The 22,206-nt window shown below is 37.6% G+C and overlaps 1 protein-coding gene across 2 annotated transcripts in view; it reads left to right on the top strand.

The window, feature by feature from the left end:
• The window catches only part of Rasgrf2 (Ras protein specific guanine nucleotide releasing factor 2), a 219,976-nt gene that overhangs the window by 116,819 nt on the left and 80,951 nt on the right, over positions 1–22,206 (top strand). The window contains exons 13-15 of one of the 2 annotated variants that reach the window (XM_042691066.1): positions 11,761–11,843; positions 15,389–15,637; positions 16,140–16,402. In XM_042691066.1, the coding sequence (XP_042547000.1) occupies positions 11,761–11,843; positions 15,389–15,637; positions 16,140–16,402 (595 nt within the window). Of the gene's footprint in view, positions 1–11,760; positions 11,844–15,388; positions 15,638–16,139; positions 16,529–22,206 lie in introns of both variants that reach the window. The other variant, XM_042691065.1, reaches the window with a different exon arrangement.

Raw genomic sequence — 22,206 nt, 5'->3', positions numbered from 1 at the left:
AAAAGAGAAGTAAAGAAAGTCAGTAAGTCTTGAGTTAAATTACCAAGTTCACTTTTATAGTTGCTAAGAAGATTCATATTTATAAACTAACATGTACGACTATTTAAAGGTAATTAAAATGAATATAAAATGAAGACTGGGCTAATGGAAAAGGCGTTTTACTGTTTTTCTTTTCTAAAGAGCTCAGAATAATGTACATATAAAACCTAGGTAAAGAAGTAGTAATATAGTTCTTTGGATATTTAATATTTTTGAATGACTGGCAACTGAAAGGAAAATCGAGAATGAATGGCAATAATGAGTGTTTTACAAGCCTGCTCTCTGTCTCTCTGTCTCTGTCTCTCTCACATATTTAATAGAATTGTATTCTGAAGGGAAACAGAGGTAAGTGTTATTTCATATGTGAGGAATGTGAGATTTGGAAAGCTAAGCATTGTCAAAAGTCAGACAACTGTGTGGCATTAGGTCATATTTAAGCCTTCTTAGTACTCTAAATATCCTGTGTAAGAGAATCTTACGTGGAACTTGGCTTACATATCCCTGTTACTATTCTGACGCTGAATAAATAGCTAGAAGGGAAGCTGTATATTTTCCTAATAAAAGAATGACAGTATCTATTCTTCCACAATTCTTCCATAATTCTTCATGCATAATTGCATTCTTTTTTTTTTTCTTTTTTGGGTCCAGTCGTGGGGCCTGAACTCTGGGCCTGGGCGCTGTCCCTCAGCTCTCAACTCAAGGCTAGTGCTCTACCACTTTGAGCCACAGCACCACTTCTGGCTTTTTTTCTTTTTGCTTATGTGGTGCTGAGGAATTGAACCCAGGGCCTCAGGCATGCAAGGCATGCCTTCCCAGCCACCTTCCCACCTTCCCAGCTCCATAATTGCATTCTTAAGGTGATTTACTGATCCTTTCAGTAACACTTAGCTGCATCAATTAGTACTTCATTACATAATGCGTCCTTGCCTTACGATACTCTCCATCATCCCCTGATTACATAAACAATTATTGAGGAAAGCTTATGTACTTCCAAATCTTCGCAGGTGCCAGGGTATTGCCATGGCTCCTACTCTCAAGACAAGCTAACTCATAATACAGAAAGAAAGTACACAGCTTGACACAACAACATTGCATAGGTGTTGAGAAGCTGTTATCCACAGAAAGACTGGGGAGGAAGAAGAAACAAACATTTCTCTAGATAGTTCTACCTTCTTCTCTATGACATAACTGAAACTCCAAAGATTCAGGGTTGATAAGAGCCTCTGTGACCTTCCTTGTGGTGCCTGATGAGGAACTATGGAGAGAGAAAAACTCCTGGAGTGCAAGTGATTCTATGCCGGGTAAAGAAAGACATTTAAACTTTTGCCTGCTACGTTTGCTATGGCTTGGCAAAGCATTATACTAGCCTTTCACTGCAGTATAAGGCAGCTAACGAAAATTCTTATTGTTGTGAAAGGCAGTGATACCATTATGTGAAACTACTATCTTCAACAGAACATTGATATGGTACGGCTTTGACATTTATGGTTTTATTCATTCAACAAATATATTTATGCAATGACACACTATCCGTCAGGCATTATTCTAACTACTTGTAACATGTCATAAGCAAAAGAAGGCAGCAACAATAAAGAATCCCTGGGTCTTGTATAGCTTGCATTATAATGTGAGATACTGCAAAAAATCATCAATAAATGTATTAAAGGAGTACATGCTATTTTATGGAGGCAGATGATAAGGTAAGATAAAAAGGATTGGGCCATTCAAGGAGGGCTGGGCTTGGTATAGTTTTAGTCTGGTAACCTCATTCTGAAGGAGACATTTAAACAAAGACTAGTAGGTGATGCAGATGCCATATAAAGTTGTGATGAAGGGAAAGTCGCTGCAGAAAGAAGGCAGTGGTGACAAAGACCCTAAAGAAGGAGAATGCTGTCTGTTTGGAGAAAAATGTGAAAGCCAGTGTGGCTGAATTGCAGAGCCTGAGAAGAATAAAAATAGTCAGAGTTCACAGTGGTCAAGCCAGGGCTGAAGCATTTTAGCTTTTACTGAGTGAGAAGAAAGCTATTAAAGAATTTAAGCAAAGGAATTCTGTGATTTGACTTAAATCTTGAAAGGATTACTCACCTGTTGTGGTGAGAAGAGACAGAGGGTGGAGGGAAGGAGTAGATTCATGGATGTGAGGAGACGTTCTTATAGTTGTCCAGGAGGTACGTGCTGAAAGCTTACACCAGCTTGGCAGCAGAGGAGCTGGAGACAATGATTCTGTCCTGGGTTTGTTTTGAGGTAGGGCCAGCAGAGTTCTGTCTTAGGGCTGGATATGAGAGCAAACAAAGGGTCAAGGATGACAAGGATGACAGCAGTGCTTCTTGCTTGAGCAACTGCAAGAAAAGAGCTGCTGTTTACTGATAGAGGATCATCTGCTGAGCAAAGTGACTGGGAGTGAAAACTCAGCTTACTTTGTACATGGTCAAGAAGTCTGTTAGACATCTGAGTGGATGTGTGAAATACACAGTGGAGCATAATTGTATAGGATTTAGAGGAGAGATCTAACTACATCATTAAGGCTTTTTCAAAGTTAGGAGATTATTAAAAACATTCAAGAATGAGTATAGAAGGGGGCACATAATGAGAGAGAGGCCAGGAAAATCAGCAAAGAGGACTAAGAAGGAGCCACTAGGACAGTAGGAGAATGGCCAAAGAGGGTAGCATCCTGAAAACCGAGTGAAGAAAATGCATCAAGGATGAAAAGAGTGGTTCTCTTTCAGCTTCTGCTAAAGGCTGGGTAGGGTTGTGAGTGTTCTGGGATACTTAGGGCTTTTTCCGGTGTGGGGTTTGAATGGTGGGCAATAGAGGCAGAATGCTTTGTTATTGATTGAGCCTAGCCTGCTGCCCAGACACCCATAACTCAACAAGGTTCAGCTTCTGCTTAGGGCATTTTTGTTTTCTGAGAGAGATTGCATACACATTCATGAAAGATGTCAGCCTTTCAAGTATATCTTAGGACATATGAGAGATACATTTCAGTGAGATAAACTCACCGAATGCTTGAAAAAATGTTCAGAATTTGGTTGTGAATATGGAAAAATATGTTCATTAAAAACGAACCAGAAGTATTCCCAAGACCCAGTACACCAAAATGTTTACCCAAGTATTTTCCATTGGTAATTTTTGCTAGGATTACCCGAGGAGTTTTCTTTAAATGCAGGCTTCTGATCCCACATTCCAGATGCCCTTCTCAACTTTATAGGCTTTAAGGAGCTCCATAGATCACTTCCGGCTTCCCTGAAGCCAGATCTATTTCCATCTCTAAAACTCCATGATCCACTCAGAAACACAGTTCAGCTTTCTGTATATAGAACACTATTTTTCTTCTCATCTCATTTATGTCTTTCTATAGCTATACAAGTTATTCATATTGATTCTTCTAATGACTCCATATGTGTGCATATGACATCCATGTGCATTCATGTACTGGGCATATATGTCTCATAAATGTGTATTTTACCACATGAATTTACCACTTTTATATCTGCTTCGAAATAATTCGTCACTGAACCTGTTTCCAAATTTTAGGATTAATATATAATGTGGTGCTAGCATCTTTATGCAGGAGTTTTTGCTCTTTTTAAAGTTCCCTGATGATACCTGTTCCCTAAAGAGTACAAGGCTGGCATAGAGGGCATGAAATAATTTGGCAGACTACATCATTTCTTTAAGAAATACAAAGCTCATAATTTTCCTTCATGCTTAATAAGGTTTCTATATAACTTTCTTTTTTTATTGTGAAAATACTGTACAGAGGGGTTACAATTACATGGGCAAGATAATGAGTACATTTCTTATCAAGCATTGTAGCCTCCTCCTTTGTTTCCCCTTCCCATCCCTTCCCATCCTCCCCCCCACCCCCCCACTCAATCCTCCTCGCCCCCCACCAAAGTTGTAAAATTCATTTTTGACATAACGACTTGTACGTCTCAATGTTGCAATGGGTCCACCTGTATCCCTATTTAAACAATTTGTTTTTTCCCTTCCCCTTCACAAATTATACTGATATCAAATACAGTGAAAGCAGGGGTTATACCATGGGGGAGGGACATACAAAGCAACAAAGAAATAATCTTATAAATGTGGATATAACTTTCTTTTAAGTCCTGCAAATGTTGAGTTATGTTTCATTCATCCCTTTTACCAATAATTTAATGGACAACTAGTTTTTCCTTCTAATGATTTTAATTTACATTTATGCAGTTATTAGAAAGATTAGCGATTTCCCTATTTCTATTTCTTGTCTAATTATACTAGATGGACATTAATTCACATTAATTCCTTATAGACTTGGAAAATGAGTATATTCTTTCCGTTCAAATAACGAATACAATGAATATGATCTCCATTGTTTTATCTTTCAAAGCTTTTGTCACTCATTCTTCAAAATTTTATTTGTGGAATGATTTTTGACACCATCTCGCTAGCCAATGTATCGTGTTATACTCATCATATGTGGTTCTTATTTAAGACAGCAGTGACTCCTGAGTGACAGCCCAAGTTGGGCATAAGGAACTATAAAATTTAAGACTTTTAGCTTTGCCAGGTCTCTCTCTGAAGCAGTAATTTTGAGGAGGAACAATTGCTTGACTGGTTAATTACTCCTTTAGTTATACCAGAAGGGCCATAATTAACTGTTGGTGCCTCCAGCAAAACATGCAAGTGGCTAATAGTCTCAACCAATAATTCTTCCTCTTTTTATCTATTTATAGGGAAGGATTTGAGGGAGAAAATTTGACCATTCATTACAATACAGTACCTTCATCTGTGCTTGTCTCACATTAGTGCATAATAGTGTATTACACAGATTTTTCTGTAATTATGAAAATTAAGTAAAATGTAGAATTAAAATACACCTCTGCACTTCTTGGGCTGGGCAGAAAAATCTCTATTTTGTGCCAAAGTTTAGACCTGCATAGCTAATTTGTGCCTCACTGGACATGCTTGTTCCCTTAAAATAGCTTCTCTGCAACCAAAAAAGAATTTTCTTCTTTAACATAAAAATGGTGAATTTAAAGAAAAATTGACTCTAACCTTTCTTCCTACTATTTAGGAGTATTGAGAATGTAAAATAATCTGGTGACACAGTAGACCACTGACCTTTGAACAGGTGCTGTCTTAGCAAGGCCCTTAAAATGAAAAGAAAGATTCAACATTGGCAAAGGACCAGCTACATCAAAATTACCTGGAGTCTTGTGAACATTCATATAGTTAGTTAGAACTATCTTAGTCATTAAAAACTGAGCTAAACTATCCATGACCTATGAATTCAGTTTCATTATCATATTAATTTCCAGGTTTATTATAATTCACACAAATTCGATAAGACATTTAAAATATTTGATATCCTTCTTATTTTTATGTCCCCCCACCCCACTGAGTTAATTCTATTCATCCCCTGAAGCCTCATCAATTTTCCCCAACAATCAAGATACCTGTTGAGGAGTCTTTAACTCCAATTTCCTCCTTTATCCAATTATACTAAATTTTAATTCTTTCTCAAACTTAAGAAAACACATACATACTAATATAATCATGAATATGCTTGTCCCCTGGTATCCACAGGGAATTGGCTGTTGAATCCCTGGAATACAACATCTAAGGATTTTCAAGACCCTTATAGAAAGTGGTGCAGTATTTCCGTGTCACCTACATGCAGATTCCTGTATACTTTAAGTCACATCTACATTATATATACTAATGAAAACAATAGAGAGTCTGTGAAAACAATTGCTAAATTGTATTGTTAAGAAGCTATAAATAAACTATACCATTTAGGGAACAGTGATGAGAAAGTAAATCTGTATATATTTTCATACAGATGCCTTGTTTTCCACATAATTTCCATGCACAGATGGCTGGATCTACAGTTGCTGAAACCAGAAGAGATGCATGACTAGTGTTCTTATATCATACCTTGCACTATAGTATGTTCACATATGTACTTACATATGAAAGATGCTGCAGGTATTTTTTCTTTTTCAAGACTACTTCCTGCCTTTTCAGGGCAACATTACTTGAAGTTCCAAATGGTCTCAAACTCGTAATCTTCCTGCCTCATCCATGGCATGTGCCACCATGGCCCGTTTGAAGTCCCAAATGGAAGTGATATTAAAGCAGAAATCACTGGTTGAAGTAGAGTTGGTGGATCCTAGCGCCCCTGTTATTTCCTATTACTCTGTCCCTGAAGTGAGCACATTGATATATTATAATATGATCTATGTATCATCTACCTATCTATCCCCCCATTTACTATCCCACAGAGATTGTGTGGCAATTACCAGACTCTGTATAAATAAGGTGTGACTTTTTATTATATGTCTTTTCTTTCTGAGCTTGAAACTTGAACATAAGTGAAAACTTCTTTTTATTCTTGTTGAGAATAACTTGAATGTTTCACATGTGAATCAGAAAGATTTATGAATGAAACTTGACCCTGGATATGAGATGCACAAAAGTAGTCATATAAATTTCTTCTTTTGGATATAAAACATTTATCTCAAGTCACAGCAAGTTTATTGCTGTTTTAGGTCTCCTCTAGCTACAGATGAAAATGTTTGACACATAGGATTAGTAAAATAAAGATTGATTACATAGTGATATTACAGGTAGTTTGTTTCTCTAACCAGAAACAAAAAGTTAACTTAAAGCTAGAGAAGAAGCTTATAAACCTAAGACTTGAGGATGTACAAATGATTTTAGATTGGAAATTGGCCCCAAACCCTAGAATACTTAACATTTAAGAGGACAAAAAATAGCCTTTGACTGTTTAAGTAATCAGAAGCCCTGGTTAAAGCTTGGATCATGGATGGCTGTCACCTCTGTACAATAAGAACTTTAAAAATTTCATCCCTTGGACCAGGAAATAAAAAGGACATTTTGTCTTGGATCATGAATTTTAAAAAGAATCTCATGTAAAAACTTGAATGTATCTCTGGCCTATACATTTAAAATTAGATTTGTAATATTCATATAGTATGAACATTCCAAATGGAGAAATTATTATAAAAGGGACTTTTTATTTTTATTTTTTAATTGTAAAGAAGCTGTACAGAGGGGTTACAGTTACATGAGTAAGGCAATGAGTACATTTTTTGTCGAGCATTGTTACCCCTTCCTAAAAGGGACTTTTAGATTGATGAATTCTTAAGAAGCTTGAAGAAACAAATGCAAATACATTCTGAAAATCAGCTCACAGTATGAGCTCACATAAATATAAATATAAAGAATGAATTTTTAAAAGGACAAAGCTAATATGTCAAAGAATCAAACTGGTAATCCAAAGATCAATGCTGTAGACATCAAAATTACAAAGTTATTGGAAGTAGATAGACTACATCAATCATGCCTAATGAGAAGATTAAGTACTAAATAATAGGATTACAAGGTAATGATCTTTTCACAGAGTGATATATAGAGATGCAATCCTAGATACAGTCCTAGGCCATAAGATATATAGCAGTTAAAATGAATGAAATATACAGATAAGCATAAATAAATCTCAAAGCAATGTTGCATGCAAATTACCATTTATATAAATTTTAAAAAATGAAAATAACATTATGTGCTACAGTGGGAAAATACGTGCATACAAAGTAAAATAAAAAATAAAGCAAAGGGCCTGGCACCAGGGGTTCATGCCTGTAATCCTAGCAACTCAGGAGGCTGAGGTCTGAGAATTGGGGTTTGAAGCTAGCCTAGGCAGGCAAGTCAATTATATTCTTACCTCCAATTAGCCACCAAAAATCCAGAAGTGCAGCTCAAGTAGTAGAATGCTAGCCTTGAGCAAAATCCCATATGGATAACATCCAGCCCCCAAGTTCAAGGCATGGAACTCTCTCCTTTCTCCTTTCAACACACACACAGAGAAATGGAAGAATGTAATGACATAATCAACTATAGGATGGTAATTATTCTGAATTCAAAAGAGGTTACTGGAATTGAAATACTCTGTGTTAGTGGTGTTTTATATCCTTCAAAATAAAAGAATCACCTATAGCAAACATGGAAAAGTGTTAAGTCTAGGAGGCTGGTGTGAAAGTCTCATGTTTTTTCTATGTGTTTAAAGTATTTCATAATGAAAGGTAGAAACATTAAAATGAAAAATAGCAGTCTACATTTATTGCCTTTCTACATTATGTCTTACATTCCAGAATTGGGATTTCCAAATTCTGAATTCCTATATTCATGAAGCAAGAGAACTGAAAAAACCAACAAAGATCTCTTCCATTCTGTATCTTAAATGATCTTCTTCCCATTGTGATGAGGAGAGCAATAGAAATAACAGCATGCTTATTATTCTTCAAAGCACTTTCATATATATTTTTTACCCTGTCCCCCAACTGCCAGCACTTATACAAGTAATTGTCACATAATTAGTGCTTAATAAATACAAACAAAAGACAAGCACTTAGTAAAATCCTTAGTGTCATATAATGAGTGTGTTTTCTTAGTGCTTTTGAGGAATCCAAAGATTACCTGGTTTTAGCTAACTGCTGTGTTATTCAAAAAACATTCTGTCTGTCTGTCTGTCTGTCTGTCTGTCTGCCTGCCTGTCTGCCTGCCTGCCTACTTGCTTGCCTGTCTGTCTGTCATATGAAGTGATCTATATTGATAGACTTTTTTCATTAGAAACATTTTAAGTTACCTTATAACAATGTTCATCTTTGATTTTTTGCTGTTTTTTTCCTCTTGGTTTTGTGCAGCAACTCACCAGATTTCTTTCATTAAAATATCGATCTCTGCCTCTTCCTCTTCATTCAAAACTCTGCCTCACAAGGAGGCATGGCTTATTTCATTTATTGGATCCTTTGGGCCTCCATTCATTCATTCTTTCTTTACAATGAATACTCCCATGAGGCCAGTGTAGCTCTTCCAACATAAATGGACTGCTTCGAAATCTTCAGTGACTTTCCATCTGCCTTCTGGATAAAGTCCAAATTCAAGATCCTCTTTTTCATAGCCTGATTTCAGCTTATTTCTTCAGTTCTCTTTCTTACTCTCTTTCCATTGTAAATGGGCACTGGGCAACCTCATCTTTTGCATCCTTCATGTGTGTTTCCACTGTGGAGCCACTGACATACAATTTCAACTGACCCTGTCTGAGCTCTCCTGTAAAGGTGGGTGGCTTCTTTTTTTTCCCCTCACCCAGAAGGATAGCTCCTCTCGTGGAAGTGTAGCTTCCTGGCAGAAACACTGAATTATGTTTAAGCGCATACAGAGAACACTGCAGCTTCAGGACTTTGAGGAGAATATCATTTTCAACTTCCTGAGGCACAAGAATGACATGACCTTAGGATAAACAAAGCAGTATTGATTTCTTCAGCCTGAAGAGGAGCAACCAGGGCCGTTTTGTGCAGAATGTGGAGCTAGTGCTTGTAGCCAGCTCAGCAGGAGGACTGGCCTCTGGATCACATTCGCTGTGGGCCGCCATGGGGAACGTTCATTTGAAATAGTTCTTTTCAGCCAATGATTAGTTGTTTTTTTTTTAAGTTTGGTACAACTTATAGCTACCCTAAAATTATTGTTGAGGACATTGTTTACTACATGATTCAATATTTTCTTTTTTTTTTTTCTTCTTTTTTTTGGGTCTGGTCGTGGGCCTGAACTCTGGGCCTGGGCGCTGTCCCTCAGCTCTTCAGCTCAAGGCTAGCACTCTGCCCCTTGAGACACAGCGCCACTTCCAGCTTTTTCCTTTTTGCTTATGTGGTGCTGAGGAATCGAACCCAGGGCCTAATGCGTGCAAGGCAAGCGCTCTACCACTGAGCCACCTTCCCAGCCCTTCAATATTTTCTTTACAAGAACATTTGTCTCTGGTCTCAGACTAGAATTAACTGAATTTTAGCTCTACTGTGGATTTTGTCGCTTAGTCAGTGTCCTTTGTGAGGCTTTTCAATAGGTCAGCTAATTTTGAGGCTCATTTTCAGGAAATATTTTCAACATAAACTGGGTGTGGCTGCCTCATTCTAGGATTACCATTTGCCACCCTTTATCCAAATCTCTTCTGATTCTAACTTTTGTCTTATCAGTATATTTTTATAATCTACCTTGTAGGATTCAGATGGAATTCACATGTAAGTGCACACAATCAAATTTATAATGAAATAACCATACATGTGTATATAAAACAGAACTCAAAATTATGCTATGGTTTAAGGAAATGGATAGAAGAACTTTAAAAATATTTGGCTTTAATTTTATAAGTTGGGGTCCTTTATCCCTCACAAAAATTGTGAAAAAACAACTTTATTTTTATTTTATCTTTAAACAATGTATATTGGGAGCCTGGTGCTGGTGGTTCATGCCTGTAATCCTAGCTACTCAGGAAGCTGAGATCTGAGGATCAGAATTGAAGCTACTCTGGGTAGGGAAGTCTGTGAGACTCTTATCTCCAATGAACTAACCAAAAGCTAGAAATTCAAGTGATAGAATGCTAGCCTTGAGGGAAAGAAAGAGGGAGAAACAAATAACAAGTTAGACAAGAAATGTAATCACTATCTTACTTATGTAATTGTAACCCCTCTGTACATCACCTTGATAATAAAATAAAATAAAAAGAATGCTAGCCTTGAACCAAAGAAGCTTAGGAGCAGTGCCCAGGCTCTGAGTTCAAGCCCCAGGATCAGAATAAAACAAAACTAAAGGTACAATGGACTGTATCATGCTCTTTGTGTACATATAAAATGCATTTTGGTCATATTAAGCCCCCTCTGTTATTCTTTCTGTTCCTTTTATTTTTACAATTTAAATGTGTTTAGCCATATTGTAAAACCAGTTTTAAGGAAAAACAATTAGGAAAATGATTGATAGAATAGATGGACTGAACAGTACGTGGACACAGGGTTTAGGATTGCCCTGAGCTCAGGCTCCAGGTTCTCTGTACCAGTAGTTGTAGCCACAAAGTATTATGCAGTGTCCTGGGAACTGGAGGCAACTTCTGATTTCCAAATTTGTTTACTTTTTAAATTTTATGTTTTATTTTATTTATTTTATGAATTATAATTCAAAATAAATTCTTCTCTAACCAAAATAATTGTAGAGGAAAATGTAAAATTTCTAAGGCATAGATATGAAGAAAGAAAAGAGATAATGAACAAAAGAACCTAAGTTCTCCTCTTAGAAAAAAGAAAAAAACATAGTGTCAGGGCTTTAAAAGCACCAGAAACAGTAGAAATTACACTCTATCCCCTTACCAGCCCCACATAGTGCCAATAGAAACTGCTAGACACACTAGTAAAATGTGGGAATTTATTGGCAAAGAGATACCTGAGAAGTGGGCATACAGCTGGCTGGTGAGAAGAGCTGAATTCCATCCAAGACCAAATTTCAACATCCCATCTCTGGTGGCAGAAAGTGAATATGGCAGAGACGAGCACAGTCAGAAAGTATAAATTGGGATGCTGAGACAGTTCAATCCTGTCTCAATTCACAGGCATTTGTCAGGCTTCTGGTTGGTGCACAGTTTGGGAATACTGTTACTGAAACTACTCAGCTCCATGTAACTTATCTGGCGGTGGTGGTGGGGTGGCAGTGTGTGCACAACTCACACACAGATAAATTTGTACTTATGTTGAATGGTAATTCCTTTTTACAACTACTTAGTGGTAATTTTTTTTAAATGAGTATTTTTGGCTGTAAACCTTTCTGGGAATATATGGATCTGTTTAAGTTTTCCTGTGGGTTTTAATTGCCTGTTTTGTTTTTTAAATTTCACAGTGTGTGGACAATATACGTTGTAATGGCTTAATGACTATAGTGTTTGAAGAAAATTCCAAAGTTACTGTGCCACATATGATTAAGTAAGTGTAAAAGTCCTTTCCCTTGCATTTCAATCAAGATCAAATTGACAGAGAATGTAAAACCTTGAATAAAATATTGCTGTAGTAGGAGTTATTATTAAAAATCTTTCTTGGCAGCGATAGGATAATTGGTTTATGTCGTGCCATTATAAATAATAAGACTACCAAAATGGTTTTTCAGATTCACTGTTTATTATCTTCTAAGATAGAAAAATTGCCTTTCATAATGTTCACATACACCCTCATTCACAAGGTTCAAATTCAATATTTAAAAAAATTGAATTAGTGACAGATGTGTTTAAAGCTAGGGGATGAATCAAGCTGTGGTTCATGTAGTTTGGCATAGTCCAAGTAGGTATGAATCCTATTACTCAGAATTGGGTGGAAAAATGTTTAGATCTGAACACACTTTTAAAAAAATGAAAAAAATGGTTGGGCTCTGATACTTTCTGACCACAGCCTAGAACTGATTTTGACAAGTGGCTGCTTCAGACAGCCATCTTGAACTATAAATACACTAACAAAGAGAATCTTGTAGCTTACAGGGATTATTGGGGAAGCTATACTTTTGAATAAGAAGTTATATCAATAAGTATGTGCTAGAGCTTTCTGTGTTTGTATCCACACTATTTTGTTTTCAAATTCAGAATTATTTGGGGAGTGTTTTGAAATGGACTGCATTGTTCCTTAACCACATTTTCTTGGTTATTTGCATTCCCAGTTTTAAGAGCAAAGTGTATTTTAAGAGCAATTTGGCTCTAACTTTTCAAACAAAAGTTACTTGAAACTAAGAACATGCTTCTTTTATGTGTGAATATTTTGAGGTCTGGACTGTTTATGCAGAGACAAAATAAATAACATTGCATTTTGAAGGATGACTTTGCAATTCTGACATGTTAACAATAGTACAACTTGTAGAACTGAGTATGTTAGTGCATAACACTAGAAAATATAAATAAAATTTAAAGTATTTTGAGACTAGTTCTTTTAAAGTTTCAGAGCCAAGATTTTTTTACATTCGGATTTCTAAATTTTTAATTTAGCATGCTTCTTTGCTTACTTTAAAATGTACAATGCTAAGATTAAGAATAAGTAGGAAACAGTCTGAAAGCATAAATTATGGACTAATTTTTTAATTCTAACCATTCGATTAGAGTTTTCTTATTAATTTTTTTAACCATAGGAGTCTTATTTTAAACATTTCACAGAGTGCTATATATTATTTTCATTCTTTTTTGGAAAGCAACCTCTGAAGATTATGTGTCTATAAAAGAACTAGAATGTATCAGTCAGAAGGTTATGGACAAGTTAGAATCTCCATACCTCCAGGAAGCCATCCATCTTGTATATATACATCTTGTTAATACTGAAGCCAATTTTAATTTTGTGGCTGGCACCAAGATGTATCTACTCCCTTACCATACCAGTTTTCCCATGTCATGTTCAATCTCAGTTGCTTGATCACTTTTATGTAGAACAAAACTTTCCTACCTTTGGGTATACAGCACTGATACTTGAATAACTAGGCACTGCTATTCTTCTAACAGTTTTGGGCTATAAGGATTAAAACTAAGATACCTAGACTACACTAGTTACATTTCTAAGGCAGGGTGAAGTTCCATGAATTTATTCCTTCTAGTTTTCCCAGTCTCATTGAGCCTGATGCTCCTCAATCAGAGGAAAGAATATTATTTTACCATCTCTGTTCCAACCTAAACTCTCTATGCTTTTTTCTGTATCTTTCCATGGCTACATACCATGGTGGGGGAATAAACAGTTTTTAGAGTTAAAAGAAAAAATATCATAGCATAATTATGTCTTATTATTGACATAACATCACTTGGTAAGCACTCACTTCCTTTTCAGATTTGTCAATCCCAAAAGATGATTTGTTTTTGATCTCTCACAATTGCTTTTTATGTTTACCACAAAGGAGTTGCTATTATCCTGGGAGGCTTAAGTGACACATTCTACCTTTCTTGAGAATCCCTTAGGAAATAAAGTAAGATCTTATTAAGTAATTTTGTAATATTTAATCTCATTTATTAAAATGAAAATGAGATAATAATTTTGAAGGACAATGGTGTAATTTCATTTTTAGTTAATTTCATACTGACTGCAACATTTTTATCTGTAGTTTGAACAAATGAATTATAACTGAACTATGTGAATCTCAAAGTACAACCAAAATGCAAAATCATGATATCCATTTAAATGGTGTCTAGTTAAAGCTTTCTTTCTTTTAAAACCATTTGACCTTAACTTTCTTAGAAAATGGAGATTGTTGGTGGTCAACAGTGAGAGAAAAAGTGATCATTTCATTCAGATGTTTCAGAATGGATTGATGGATTCAAAAAAGTTACTCAGGTCATTTTTTCAAGAGAAGAAGTTAAGAATCAGAAAAACAAAGTTGGTTGAGAGTTATATGAAGAGTAGAAGAACCATACTGTTATCAAGAATCTCCAAAGATGTGTTTGTATATTCCAAAATCAATAAAATGACTAAAGCTCACAGGCTACCCTTAGTCAGGCTGGTCATTGAAAATGCTCTTTCAGGCTGCAAATTCAATACTTCTGTCTGTGCTGAGCAAACTCTGAGCTGGGAATCTTCTAAAAGCAAACTAAGAAAGCTATTGATTCCTTTGTTAGCCAAAGAAAATAAGCATATAATTTGAAATTTCTCAAAATGCTAAAAGATTGAACTCATGGTTCTCACAACAAGCTGACTGATGTTTAGAAAACAGCTCGCTGGCTCACTGACAGTCATAGATCCTGTAAGATAGCCTTTAATTAAGTGGTGAAATCCAGGGTTTCATTGATTACCTGTAGTGATGCTTCAGGCCAGGTGAACAGGAATCTCAGAAAGTAGCTAAGGTTACCAGTGCTCCTAGTCATCCATCCAGGATGCAGCAGCCACATGGTGGGAAGGCCGGGGGGGTGGAGGGGTGGGGGGGTGCGTGGACTGCAGCCAGATGGAACCTTTGCCGATGAATAAAAGTCAAGTTTTGCAGGCCAGCAGTGGTAGGTATTGTTTAGGGGAACATATTTCACCTACTGTTATTGTTTAATGAACTGAGTATTGATGTCAATTTATCTATTAAGTTTTATTCAGAAAATTTAAGCACCTTCGCAAGACAGGAAGAATGAAATAAACAAATTAGACATTTGGTTCAAGAAGATAGGGAAAGATACCCTGAACTGTAGAAAGGTGTTAGAGATAAATGATTGAAAGAACAAATACTAATAAATACACTGAGTAGAACTGGGAAATAGCTGTTTCTAGAGGACAAAACACAATTACATAAAATTTTATATGCTATTTATGATATAGTAGAAAGGCTATCTCCTGCTATTGTTTAAAAATGTTCACAGAAGCTTTATCCAAAGTAGCTAGACCAAGAAGAGCCTGAATGATCATTATGAGAATAAATGACCATAATGATCATTTATTGTGGGAGACCCACAATACTGACAGATCTGAGCACAGTTATGAATGTGCTGTGTGCTCTTCCCTGGTTGGTTAATGTATTTCTACCATGTACATAGGTCTGATGCCCGTCTTCATAAAGACGACACTGACATCTGCTTCAGTAAAACCCTCAACTCCTGCAAAGTGCCCCAAATCCGCTATGCCAGTGTGGAGCGCCTCTTGGAACGACTGACTGACCTGCGGTTTTTGAGCATTGATTTCCTCAACACCTTCCTGCACACTTACCGTATTTTCACCACGGCTGCTGTGGTATTGGCAAAACTCTCTGACATCTACAAGAGGCCTTTTACCTCCATCCCTGTCAGGTATGCCTTTCTGTTTTCTGTCACCGTGTAGATGTCTACCCCTGGGTATTGACTCACCTCTGAACCTTCAATACCCCATCAGTAGAAGTGGTAAGAAAGGTCACAAGAATTGTCCAGGGAAGAAATTGAGCATCCTGAAGTCTTCAAGTGGCCTTTGATTGTTATATATAAAAGAATCATTAGGGGGCTATCTTGTTAAATTGCAGGAAATTCAGTGAGTCTGTGTTGGACCTAAGTTCTGTAGGTCTGACAAGGTCCTCCAAAATGCTAACCTTGTGCTTCTTGTCCTGAAGGGACTGCAGTGGAGGAGCAGGGTCTAAGCAATTCCTAATGGGTATCTAGGAACTTCAGAAAGGACCATTCAGACTATTGGAAAGCCCCACAGTAGAAGTGTAATTGTATCGTTGACTTTAAATGGAGAGACTATGTTCTCCAGTGACCTCTGGGATATTGTTGTCACTGGGTCATCAGCTTAGTTAACAGCATTTGCTCTTCTTTTTAGGTCATTAGAGTTGTTTTTTGCCACCAGCCAGAACAACAGAGGCGAACATTTGGTGGATGGAAAATCTCCACGACTGTGTCGCAAATTCTCTTCCCCACCACCACTGGCAGTGTCCAGAACATCCTCCCCTGTGAGGGCCAGAAAGCTGTCCTTGACTTCTCCCTTGAACTCAAGGATGGGAGCCTTGGACCTGACCACATCCTCATCTTCCAGCAGCCCTACCACCACCCATAGCCCTGCAGCGTCCCCACCGCCACACACTGGTAAAGTACCGTTGGATCTTAGCAGAGGCCTCTCTTCTCCAGAGCAAAGTCCGGGATCTGTAGAAGAGAATGTAGATAATCCCCGCGTGGATCTGTGTAACAAGCTAAAACGAAGTATCCAAAGAGGTATTATCTAGCTCATCAACGTGATCACATCCCATTTTGCTGATGCCTGCCTTCCCACCATGCCTTCTAGAACCCTCACTCCTTACTTTACTACATTTCCTAAAAAGTAGAATACATATTGCACAGTGGCTAATTTGAAGAGAACTTTCCCGTAGCTTTCCCAAGCCCCTGTGGAACAGAGAGCAGATTTAGGAGTCATCCTCTACTGTACAAGGCTAGCTGTAATCAGTTGTGTATGGAAAAGCCAATGGTCTGGATGCTGTTTCTGGAAGTTCTTGGGATTTGGTTAAAGCTGGCTGGCAAAGAGCCTACCACAAGGCTTTTCATAGAAGCAGGCTGTTCTACCACCAGTCTCGATCCTAAACACCTGTTTTGCTCCTACCTTTTTCCACTATAGATGACCTTGTCCAGTAGCACTAAGATGTCTGAACAGATTAGTTATGAGGCTGATACTCCAGAGATATATAAAGAAAAACCAAAGCAGAGACAATGTTAATTATCTGTGACACAAACAAGATGGGATTTTGTTTGTTTGTTTCTCAGTTCTTATAATTTACTTCAGTTAGCACACAGTTTAAAAACTCAGCAACACATTCATAGTATGAAATGAAACAGCATTATAAGATATTCCACCCTCAGGAAGACAAAGATACTATGATTGTCAAGGCTAGCTGTCAGTCTGAGTTTTAGAACAAAGGAAGAAAGTGAAACTAAGTACAGAAGAAAGCCATTGCTCAAGTGACCATACAAGAAAATCCTCAAAAAGTCTGCTTTCTCACAGACATTATCTTCTTTAAATTAATAAAAAATATTTTAGTATAAACTCTATTTAAAAGTGTAGAAACTCACTGGGCACAGGTGGCTCATGCCTGTAATACTGTAATCCTGTGATCAGGAGGCTGAGATATGAGGATCACAGTTCAAAACCAGCCTGGGAAGGAAAGTCCTTGAGACTTTTATCTCCAATAACCCACAAGAAAACTGGAAGTGGCGCTGTGGCTCAAGTGGTAGAGTACTAGCCTCGAGCTGAAAAGCTCAAGGACAGCTTCCAGACCCAGAGTTCAAGACCTATGGCCGACAAAAAAAAAAAAAAAAAGGTAGAAACTCCTTAGGTAACTAAAGATAATGCTCCAAGGCCATTTTCACAGACAAATATGGAATGTTTCAGAATATGTTTTTTTCTTTCATCAGTTGTGGAGCTTGAACTCAGGGCCTGGGCACTGTCCCTGAGCCCCTTGCTCAAGGCTAGCACTCTACCACTTTGAGCCACAGTGTCATTTCTGGTTTTCTAGAGGTTAATTAAAGAGAAGACTCATAGACTTTCCTGCCAGGGCTGGCTTTGAATCGAATAGCTAGAATTACAGGCATGAGCCATCAGTACCTGACAGACAAAATGGTTTTTAACACGTAGATTAAGTCATATGGTTTCTTGTTTAAATTATCTATGATTTATCACTTCATATAGAATAAAATAAGTACATTCTCCCATTCTCCCTTCCAGGGACTTTCGGTCTTGAGACTTGAGTGCTCTCTCTCTCTCTCTCTCTTTCTCTCTCTCTCTCTTCTTCTCTCCTCTCTCTCTTTCTCCCTCTCCCCCCTTCCCTCTCTCCCTCTTCCCTCCCTCCCTCTCATTCTTCTAGGCTTGCATTTGCCATATTCCCTATCTACTGTACTACAGTCCTATTAATTTTAGTTTGTGACCCAGAAACACCTTGGCTCTCCCTGGCTTAAAACCTTTGCCCTTGTTCTTTCGGCCTGGACAGCTTTTCTGAAGCCAGCTCCCAGAGGTCAGTGGCCTTGTCTATCTTATGCACATCTGTATAAGTAGTACCTTGAACAGTACCTTGTAGGAAGTAAATTTTTGTTAAATGATCTGGGGCAGTGGCTCACACCTGTAATCAATCCCATCTACTTGGGAGGGGAAAATTTAGAGGATCATGCTTGAGGTCAGCCCAGGTTAAAAAAAAGCTAGCCAGATCTTTTATCAACAAACAAGCCAAGAATGATGGTTCATGTCTGTGGTCCCAGGTATATGAAGGCTTAGCCAGAAGGATCATAGTTTATGCCAGACTCACCCAAATACCTGAGATCTTATTTGAAAAATAACTAAAGCAAAAAGGACTGGAGACCTGGATCAGGTGGTAAAGTGCTTGTATACCAAGCACAAGGTCCTGAATGTAAACCACAGTACCAACAAAACAAAGAACAAAACAATAAAAAAAATTGTTAAATGAATGAAAGAAATGAAACACTCGGTGCACTAATAGAGATTCCTCTGGTACATCTCATTGTTCTATTTGTTTCAATGTGGGCAATTCATTATGCTTGTAAAATCTCAACCAAATTGACAAAGAGCTTTTTACCCCAGTATTTCATAGTGGACTTGTTTATTGGTACTGTAAAAATGGTGCAACAGATCCACGTGTTTGAATTTTAAGGCTCATCACTCAGATGAAAATTCAAGCTTTGTTTTCTGTCTTCTTGAAGCTTCTATGTGCTGTCTCTTTCAGTTCACTTTAATGAGTTTACTGCATAAAATACTTAATGGAATTTTAACTGGAAGGGTTGTCATCATCAAAAATAGCATCTTTTTTTAAAAAAAAAAGATGAGAAATTCTTTAAATTGACAAGTTAGCAACTAAGGAGGAGGAAAGGGGGAAGATAATTAAAAAGTCATTAGAACAACAAGCTCCAGTGAAGTACTGATGGATTCTTCTCAGAAGGAGCAGCATGGAGCTGACAGTGATGTGAGGTTCCAGCCAGCACTTGGGTGCCTGTACAGCGTGACAGACAACTAGCTCCCTCTGCCCTTCCTGGGCCCAGCATCCTGGGATATTTGGGAAGTGTTCTAAGGCATGGGAAGGTCTTTCCATTTCTCTATTGGATTATGCTAAATAGGAAGAATCTGGAGATGAGTCTGGATTTTTGTGTTCTTTCGAGGCAGGAGAGCTTCAGAAACAAGCACTTCAATGTCAGAGCTAAATATGCATGGAGCTCTGCTTGCTTGCTCTTGGGGTTGAGAGCGACTATGGCCATAACCATGGTCAGCTCTGTTCAGGCATCCATGGGGGCATCTCTGTGTACTCCAGAGCTATAACCCTGGCCACAGTGAATAGGGTGACATCCTTTCCTACTCCAGTTCTGTGAATAAAATAAGCCCAGTGGTTACCAGAGGGGTAGCTGGAATCTGGAAAACAGGGGAAACCACACCTATGAGCAGAAGCACAAGTCAAGAATAGGCCTATGAGCACGAGAGAGGAGCTAGGCCCAGTTCTGGTCAAGGAGAGTGATGCATGAACAAAGGGCTGGGGTAGTTCCCACAGGTAACTGACATTTAAGAGAGCTACTCCTGAAGGGGAGCTTTTGAACTGGGTTGAAGTGAGTGGCAGCTCTGTTGAACAGACCTTGTTACCATGCTTCCTAGGGATTTCTAGGGTGAAACAACAAATATACACCCAACTTTGTTCCACTTGCTCTTCTCTTTGTTCTATTTACTACTTACTGATTTTTAAGTTAAGATAGCTACTGAGCTATCATCCTCGCTACTCAGAGAGCTGAGACCCAGAGGATCTCCTTCAAAGGCAACCAGGGCAGGAAAGACCCCAAAGACCCATCTCCAATTAGCCAGCAAAAAAATCTAAGCTGGAGGAGTGGCTGAACAAGCAAGACGAGTGAGACCACAAGGAACCGAATTCCTGTCTCTGTAGTGGCAAAATAAGAAAAGTAAAAGATAACTAGTTCCTTAGTTAAGTGCATTCAAAACAATATCTCCAATACATTCACCTTGCAAAAAAAGCTATGCCTGTTAAACAATACCTTTTTTCTTGCTCTCCAACCCCAACCAACAACTACTGTTTCACTTTCTGTTTATGTGAGTCTGACTATATTAAGTTCTTCATGTAAGTGGAATCCATGGTATTTATCCTTTTCTCACTGGCTTGCTTACTCAGTAAAGTATGTTGACATCTCATCACGAGATAATATGCAATAGGGAATCCTTTGCCTTAAAGACTGAATATTCCATTGTGGGTATATTTTCTACATGTGTTTATCTTTCCATGGACTCTTCTGTCACTTCCATCTCTTGGTGATGGTAAATAATGCTGCAGTGAATATAAAATTGCAACTAGCTCTCTGATAGATAGATAGATAGATAGATACATAGATAGATACATAGATAGATAGATGTCTACAAGTGGGAAGAACCTCATTGGCATTCCATCTCCCCAATAGACCACATGCTCACTAGAACTTAGTGTGTGTGTTAATGTTCTATAACAGTCATTCTAGTGGATGTGAAGTGGTAATCTTTACTTTTTTCCCTCCATTTTTAGAGGTTTCCTTTTACTTTGGCTATTCAAAGGATATAGATATGAATTGGGAGGGGCATTATTGCGTTTGAGCTTGCTAGACAAATGCTCTACCATTTAAGACACATCCTCAGCCCCTTTTAAACATAGATATTTTTTTCAGATAGTTTATTTTCTTTTCCTATGCTGGGATTCATACTACCCTTCCCCTCTGCCTCCCAGTGATTTCAGGATATGTACACCATCCAGTTTGTTTGTTGAGATAGAATCTTGCTAAAGACTTTGTTGTTTGGAATGACCTTGATCTCTGCCTCCTAAATAGTTGAAATTTTTTTAGTGTAAGAAGAAAAGAAAAACAAAATATATTCCTTTGTTACAATCTAAACACTTTACAAAACTCTTGAGAGATTCTCAGTCATCTGCCCATTGCTCATTGTAGTTATATGCTCTACATTAACTCATTGGGTAGGAAGGGAGGTTCTACTCTGGACACCAGCTTGTCTGGTTTGGGATTGTTGAGATGAGGTCTTGCTAACTTTTTTCTTGAGCTAGCTTGAAGCCATGATCATCCATCTTGCTGCCTCCTGAGTAGCTAGATGTATAGATGTGTGCCACTACACCAGGCCCTTCCTTAGAAAAAATAATGTATTTATTTCCTATCTTAATCTTAAAAATGTTTCAGGTATAGCGCAAAGAGACACGTGGTATATCTGTAACTAAAAATAAAATACACGAGGAAATCAGGCAATGCAAAACAAGGGAGGAAAGATATGTTCGGAGAGGGGTGAGGTTAGTGAACAACTACCCTAGACTCCTCATAACTTTTTAAAATTTTTAAAATTTAAAATTTAAAATTTTTAAAATTGTATTCTTATTATCTTTAAGTAGTTGCACAAAAGAGTTACCATTCAACAAATCAATTTATGAACACAGTGCATCTTGATTGACGTCACCCCTTTCATCTCTCTCCTTTCCTTTCAACCCAACTCCTCTCCTCCGTTTTTAATTTTATAGAATAGACACTGAAAAATGTGAGTATGTTCTGCACCCAATTCCTCCCTTCATTCATCTACCTTGTAACTGAATTTCCCGGATAACCAAGACAGCGATACAATCAGTTTTGTGATTTATACTGAAAACTAGGAATATGTTAGCTGTAGAGGGCCATTGTTTTTGGCTTGTTTGAGACTCGATAAAGAAAACCCTGTGAATAAAAGCTTAGAATTAAGACTTGGGTTACAGCAGTTCTCTGGCATTTATGTGAACAGATAAAACAGAGGAATCATAGGCTTAGTATTTTCTTTTATTCTGCAGTTGTATGTAGATATAATACTGGTTGTGATTAGCTTTAGGGAAGTGATAGATGAA

The sequence above is a fragment of the Dipodomys spectabilis genome, unplaced genomic scaffold (assembly GCF_019054845.1).
Source record: "Dipodomys spectabilis isolate Male_0828 unplaced genomic scaffold, ASM1905484v1 ptg000140l, whole genome shotgun sequence".
NCBI classification, from domain to species: Eukaryota; Metazoa; Chordata; class Mammalia; order Rodentia; family Heteromyidae; genus Dipodomys; species Dipodomys spectabilis.
This window is presented reverse-complemented; position numbering and strand designations above follow the sequence as displayed.